Here is a 6,100-nt window from a genome sequence, read left to right as displayed (position 1 = left end):
GGCAATGGGGGCGCAGAGGTGCTGGGGCTCCCGGGCTGATGCTCCTGGAGGCTTTGGGATGCTGCGGTTACTGGTGACTGCAGGAGACTGGAGAGGAGCCTCCTGGCCAGCAGGTGCTGCCAGGGACGGGATCTGGGGCAGGGGAAGGACCAGGCTGGCATGGAGATGCCAGTCCCCAGGGAAGCCCAGAGAATCGTGTTTAGCCAAGCTTTCCTCGAACCCACTCTGAGCCCCATCAGCCTGTGCTGGCAGAGATGGAGGGATCAGAAACCAAGCGGCACCCCTGGTGTGACGGAAAGGGGCTGGGGCATGGGACAGAGTGTGGGGCTCAGCCCTTACAAGCCAGCAGAGCCACCCAGCAGCAGCAGCGGGGCTGGGCTCCTGCTGCGCTCCCTTCTGCCCCGCTTCTGGGGAATCACTGCGCAAATTGCCCCAAGGTGGCTCTTCCTCCAGCTCCTGCTGAGCCCCCACAAGAAGGGACGGGGAGGAGGGAAGATGCTCCAGCGCTGTGCCGGGCTGCAAATGCGCTGCCTTCATCATCCCCGTGCCGTGGGCTGCCAGGATGCACTTGGCATCAGGGGCCGAGGGGTGAGGAGGCTGGGTGAAAGCAGAGTGCTGGTGGTTCGAATGAAAATGTACACTTTGACACACGGAGTAGAAAGTTCAGTGGTGGGAAGGATTTATGTTGGTTTTCCTGCCTGCCAGCAAGAGAGAGGGCAGGGGGAAATAGAAAACAGGAAAATGTGGGGGGTTGCAGGGTTGGGGGTGTCGCACTGCACTGGGGCTGTGCGGGGCTTTTCCCCTCCGCCCTGGCTGCTTTCCCTCCAGGTGCCCTGAGCCGTACCTGTGCTGCTATTTAGTTAAATATTAAGAGGTCAAGTAATAGAGAACCAGAAACCTAACTGTGTGCTGCCCTCCGTGGCACGGTGGTTTTAGGCGAAAGCAAACACGGCCCCTCGCATTACGGGAAGGTTGTGCCGCTCGAAGTGGCGGCCGTAATCCAGCCCGACAGCCAGCATCGGTGCTCGGGAGGCCGTGCAGGCGGGAGATGCCACGTTGCTGCACGATGAATGCCAGCAGCCCCTGGCTCCGTGGTGCCCACGCACTGGGCCTGGGGGGCCACAGCTGAGCTCAGCCCGCAGGGTCCGGGCGCCTCTGGGTGCTCCTCCATGTCCCTGAGCAACGGGAGACCCCGCTTTTGGCAGGAGCCGGGGCTGCCTGTGCCTCCCCAAGGCGGCTCGCATGCAGGACGTGGCCCTACAAGGCGCTCGTGTCCCATCTGGAAGGGGCTGCGTGTGTGCACGTCTACATGTATCCATCTGTGCATGCATACGTATGCGTGTGTCAGCAGGCATGAATGCACCCCTGTGCTTTTGTGTGCGTACACACGCTCGTAAGTTCATGCGTGTGCAGGCATCTGTGTGCATACACCTGCACGTGCCGGCGGCAGCGTGCGCGCCTGAGTACCGTGGGAGAGGAAGCTGGGTGGGAGCTAAAACTGCAGGAACCTCCAAGCTGTTCCCTTCTTTTTTCCTGCAAGGAGCAGGCAGGGGTCCTGCCGGTGGGGGCATGCTGTTCTGGGATGGGGCAGGGGAAGGCAGGGCTGGGGGAGCTCTCCCTGCCCCACAGCAGGCACAGCTCCCAGCCCATGTCACGTTTGTTCTCCCTGCTCCCAGTGGGTAAACTGAGGCAGGGGCCAGCCAGGGTCACCCACCTGAGGTCACAGCCGCTGGGCACAGCCTGGGCATCCCTAACCCCCAAATTGGTCACTTTTCCCCCCTTACCTGGCTGGGGGTACCTTCTCTGCCCACCAGCTATGCGGGTGGCTGGTCCCTGTGGCTCATGGTTGCCTCTGGACGGGCCCCCCACCCCACATTCCTGGAGGGGCAAAGGGGCTGTTCATGTGAGCAGCCCCGCAGAGGGGCTATGGCCTCCCAGCTCAGCCCAGTGCTCACACAAAATTGTGGGGCCATCATACATCTCAAGCACCCTCCCACCTCCCTTGCCCTCCATCGCCTGCCCAAAAAATAGCCGGAGTCATGCTGCATTGGGAACAGCTTTATCCGGACAACCCCGCACCCACAGGGCAGGCAGGGCATAGCCTCTATGGTCCCGCCCCATCCCCTCCCACCCCACCACTGCCCAGGACCCAGGGCTCATCCCCATCACAAGACTGCTCGCCAGGTGTCCCGCAGCCTGGCCTTCACCCGAAACTTCTGCACCTGCAGCACGACACCAAACTTGCCCTCCAGCGAGGGCAGGGGCTGGTCCTGGGGACACTCGAATGTGAACCTCTGCAGCACCCAGGACAAGAAGAGGAATAGCTCCATTTTGGCCAGGATTTCACCCAGGCAGACGCGGATCCCGGCCCCAAAGGGCAGGTAGCTGGGCGAGGGCGAGTGGATGTGCTGGCCCTGCTCATCCAGGAAGCGTCCTGCAAGGGGAAGGGGCACCACTGACGTCGGCAGGGATCGGTCCCTTCTGCCTGAGCCCTGCCTGAGTTCATCACGTGTGTGTCCCTCCCGCAAGCTGCAAGAGCAGAGACAGTGCGAATGCCCCAGCTTGGGGTGGGGAGCAGGACCCGACCTCCCACCACCAAGCCTCCCCTGGGCTCAGCCTCTCCTGCTGCACCCACCCCGCCATCCCCTGCCCCCCAGGGAGGACAGGGAGCACCTAACCCACCAGGGTTGAACTCCTCGGGCTTCTCCCACTCCTTCTCATCGTGGTGCACGGACCAGAGGTTGACGATGACCCTGGCACCCTTGGGGATGAAGTATTCCCCGATGCTGGAAGGCAAAAACAGAGTGACATGGTCGCTCCCTCCCGCAGTCTCTGCCCGGGTCCCAGCCGCACCTGGGGGGTCTCACCTGGTGTCAGCAAGGGACACGTGTGGGATGAGCAGGGGGGACACGGGACGGATGCGCAGCACTTCGCTGATGGTGGCCTCCAGGTAGGGCAGCAGTGGGCGGTCGCTGAGGTGGGGGTGACGTGCCAGCCCGATTTTCTGGTCCATCTCCTCCTGGATCTTCTTCTGGACCTGGGAGGGGAGCAAGGGCTGGGGTAGGAGCCCAGGCAGGGTGGTGGCCGGTGCGCAGGGGCTCCCTGTGGCAGTGGGGTACACCCAGCATCACCAGCACGTCCTGGCAGGTTGTGCAGGGCAGAAGTAAAATGCGCACAGCCTGACCCTGCTTATTCACAAAGCCTGACATCTCTCTTGGCACCTGCCTTCCCCAAAGCCCCCCACGATGTCCCTGGTGCCAGAGGGAGCCCAGACCCCCCCCCCACGGGGCGCAGACCCTACCTCAGGATAGTGGAGCAGGTAGAGCACAGCCCATTTGAGCACAGTTGTGGTGGTCTCCACACCAGCCCCAAAGATGTCCCCCACCGTCATGAGGAGGTGGTCGTCAGTCAGCTCCAGCCCTGGCGCTGGGGGGCTGCTGTTCTCGGCACTGAGCCTCACTTGCAGGAGGGCATCCATGAGATCCCTGACAGCGTCCCCGTGGAAGGCTTCCTGCCAGGGGACACACGTGAGCCAGGCTGTCCCGGGCACAGTCCCCTCCACCCCAGCTCCAGCACCCTGCAGCTCCCGAGTATCTCCCTGTCCTGGCCCCGTTGGCACCTTGTGTTCGGTGAACTTCTGCTGGAGCAGCTGGTCCCGGACCTTGAGGCATCTCTTCAGCAGGGCCAGGTCCTTATTGGGGAAGATCTGGGGGAGAAAATCCCCATTAGAGCCAGGGGCTCCAGCTCAGCCCAGCTGCTGCAGGCCCCCAGGAAGTCGCTCCGTGCCCACCAGGGTACTGGCTCTTGTGGGACACCAGGGCAGGGACCCTCCTAACCCCAGGGGCTCAGGTTCTAACCCTGCTGCAGGACACATCCCAGCTCCTTCCAATCATCTGAGGTGAGAGGAACAGGCAGTCCCCATGGTCCTGCTCACCTGGAGCCAGGGGAAGATGTCCACTAAGCTCTCCTTGGCCACGGTGTCCACGATACCCTGGCTGTACTCCAGCACGGCCTCGAACTCGGGGTCCCCGCGCCGGTACGAGGAGTTGAAGCAAAGGGAGCAGACCACGTTGGTGACGGCCCGTGTGAACTCGGGGGCCACATCCAGGGCCGTATCTTGCGCAGTGATGAGCGTCTCGCACAAGGACGCAGCCTCCCGGCAGACTGGGGTGGGGGGGAGAGGCAGGCGAGGGGGTGATGGTGAAGCCGAGGGGGTGGAGGGGGCAGCTGGGGGCTGGAAGGAGGGGTCCCCAATCATTCAGGGTGTGCAGCCTGCAGAGAGCACCCCCCAGCCAGGGCTGAGCCCTGAAGGGCTGGGATGGGCAGCAGGGACGATGCTGGGTGCTGGGGAGGAGCAGGGAGGATGGAGACGTGCAGAGAAGTCTCTGTGTGGCTGGACGCTCCTCCTGGGTGGAATGAGGAGCCCAGAGGGCTGGGAGCTGGCGCCGTACCTCAGTTTCCCAAGCTGTAAGCAAGGGGAAGCCAAAGCTCAGGGTGGAAAATGGATGGGGAAAGGTGTCAGTAAAGTACTGGGGATAGAAAGAGAGGGACTGGGCCCCCGCTAGGCAAACTGGGGGGGATGCTTTGGGGTTTGGGCTGAGCCAGTGAGTCTCGCCTTGGTTCCCAGGGGATCGGGGCATGGAGAAAGGGAAAGTCCAGCCTGGATCAAGCGCAGGAGGGAGATAGAGCTGGGAGGGAGCCTGGGGGCTGGTGGGGGAAACTTACTGATCCTCTCGAGGGCGAGCGAGCCCTCCCCGAACATGGAGAGGGCGGAGTGCACCAGCTTGCGCTGGATCTTCCAGAGGGGGCCGTAGCTGGCGAAGGCGATGTCCTTGCCCCCCCGGGACAGCAGGTCCGTGGTCACCTGTGGGACAGGTGGCCCCAAGGTCACCCCGTGAGGGCTGTGTGGTGGAGAGGGGCGATGCTCCAGGGGGCTGGTGGTTAGCACTGGCAGGCAAAGCCTGGGCCCTGAGCTTTGCTTTCCCTCCGCCCCCAGGGACCGATGGAGAATTCTGGGGACAGATGCCAGGGTTAGGGGCTAGAGCGGCCAGGAAACTTAGGGGGTGCAGGGAGCCTGGTGGTACCTTACCCCACATCCCCAAGCCCCAAGATGCAGCCAGCCCCGGGAAGAATGAGCACCCTCAGGATGGAAGATGCACCGGATTTGCCCTGGGGAACAGGGCAGAGTGGGGCTGCCCCTGCCATTGCCTTGCTGTGGGCTGGATGGGGAGAGGAGATGGACCCTGCTGGGGGCCAGTACCTTTCTGGGGAGCATCCCCTGCCTCACCCCACGCCACAGTGGGAGGGGGCCCCCCGAAACCTGCTGCCGACTCACGGTGCGAGGCCGTCCGGCGAAAGCCTTCCCCTTCTTCAGCAGCACCTCCTTGGCGTGCCGGTAGCTGTTGACCACCACCACGTAGTGGGGGCCCATCCAGAGGGCGTAGAGGCTGCCGTAGCGGCCCTGCAGGCGCCAGAGCCGCAGGTGGAGCTGGGGGTGCCCGGCCAGCTGCAGCAGGCTCCCCACCAGCGGCAGGGCCGGCAGGCTCCGCAGCCGCCCTGAACCCGTCCCCGTGGTGGCTCGCCGGCGCACCAGCCCCCAGGCGCAGAGCAGGGCCAGGGCCAGCAGCAGGGTGCCCAGCAGCGGCATGGTGGGGCCGGCTGCGGGGCTGCGGCAGCGCGGGGGGCCTTTATACCAGCTGCGGGGTCATTGCCTTGACCCCAAGGAGGGCTTGCCTCCTTACTGGGGGACAGGGAGGGGGGGAACCGGGCGCCGGGCTCGTGGCCAACTCTGCAGCTGGGCACCCGTCGGGGAGCGAAGGCAGTGCGGCCATGGCCACGGGAGCCGGGGGATGCCCAGGGCCAGGTCCTTCCCTGGGGCTCTGTCCCCACGGCCCTGCAGCGGGTGACGCGTGCAGAGATGGCTGATCCCTTGGGGTGACCCCGGGTGCCATGAGTGCAGCTGGGGACTGGTGGGGCATTGGGGTCTGTCCCCAACCGGGAGTCCCTCGACGTGCCCAGGAGGCGATGGGCACCACAGGGCTGGGGCTCTGGGCAGCGCTGGGCAGCCCTGGGCAGCACTGGGGAGTACTGAGAAGCCTTG

The 6,100-nt window shown here is 64.4% G+C and overlaps 1 protein-coding gene across 1 annotated transcript; it reads right to left on the bottom strand.

The window, feature by feature from the left end:
- Positions 1-1,848: 1,848 nt before the first annotated feature.
- Positions 1,849-6,066, bottom strand: LOC104125602 (steroid 17-alpha-hydroxylase/17,20 lyase). The gene is made up of 7 exons (XM_035893684.1): positions 5,336-6,066; positions 4,726-4,864; positions 3,935-4,164; positions 3,302-3,706; positions 2,868-3,037; positions 2,683-2,786; positions 1,849-2,434 (listed from the first exon to the last, which is right to left on the bottom strand). The coding sequence occupies exons 1-7, from the start codon at positions 5,645-5,647 to the stop codon at positions 2,166-2,168; spliced, it is 1,629 nt and encodes a 542-aa protein (XP_035749577.1). The 5' UTR covers positions 5,648-6,066; the 3' UTR covers positions 1,849-2,165.
- Between the last annotated feature and the right edge of the window lie 34 nt (positions 6,067-6,100).

Source organism: Egretta garzetta, unplaced genomic scaffold (assembly GCF_000687185.1).
Source record: "Egretta garzetta isolate BGI_Z169 unplaced genomic scaffold, ASM68718v1 scaffold135, whole genome shotgun sequence".
Taxonomy (NCBI): Eukaryota; Metazoa; Chordata; class Aves; order Pelecaniformes; family Ardeidae; genus Egretta; species Egretta garzetta.
Note: the sequence above shows the minus strand (reverse complement) of the source record. Positions and strands in the feature narration are given on the sequence as shown.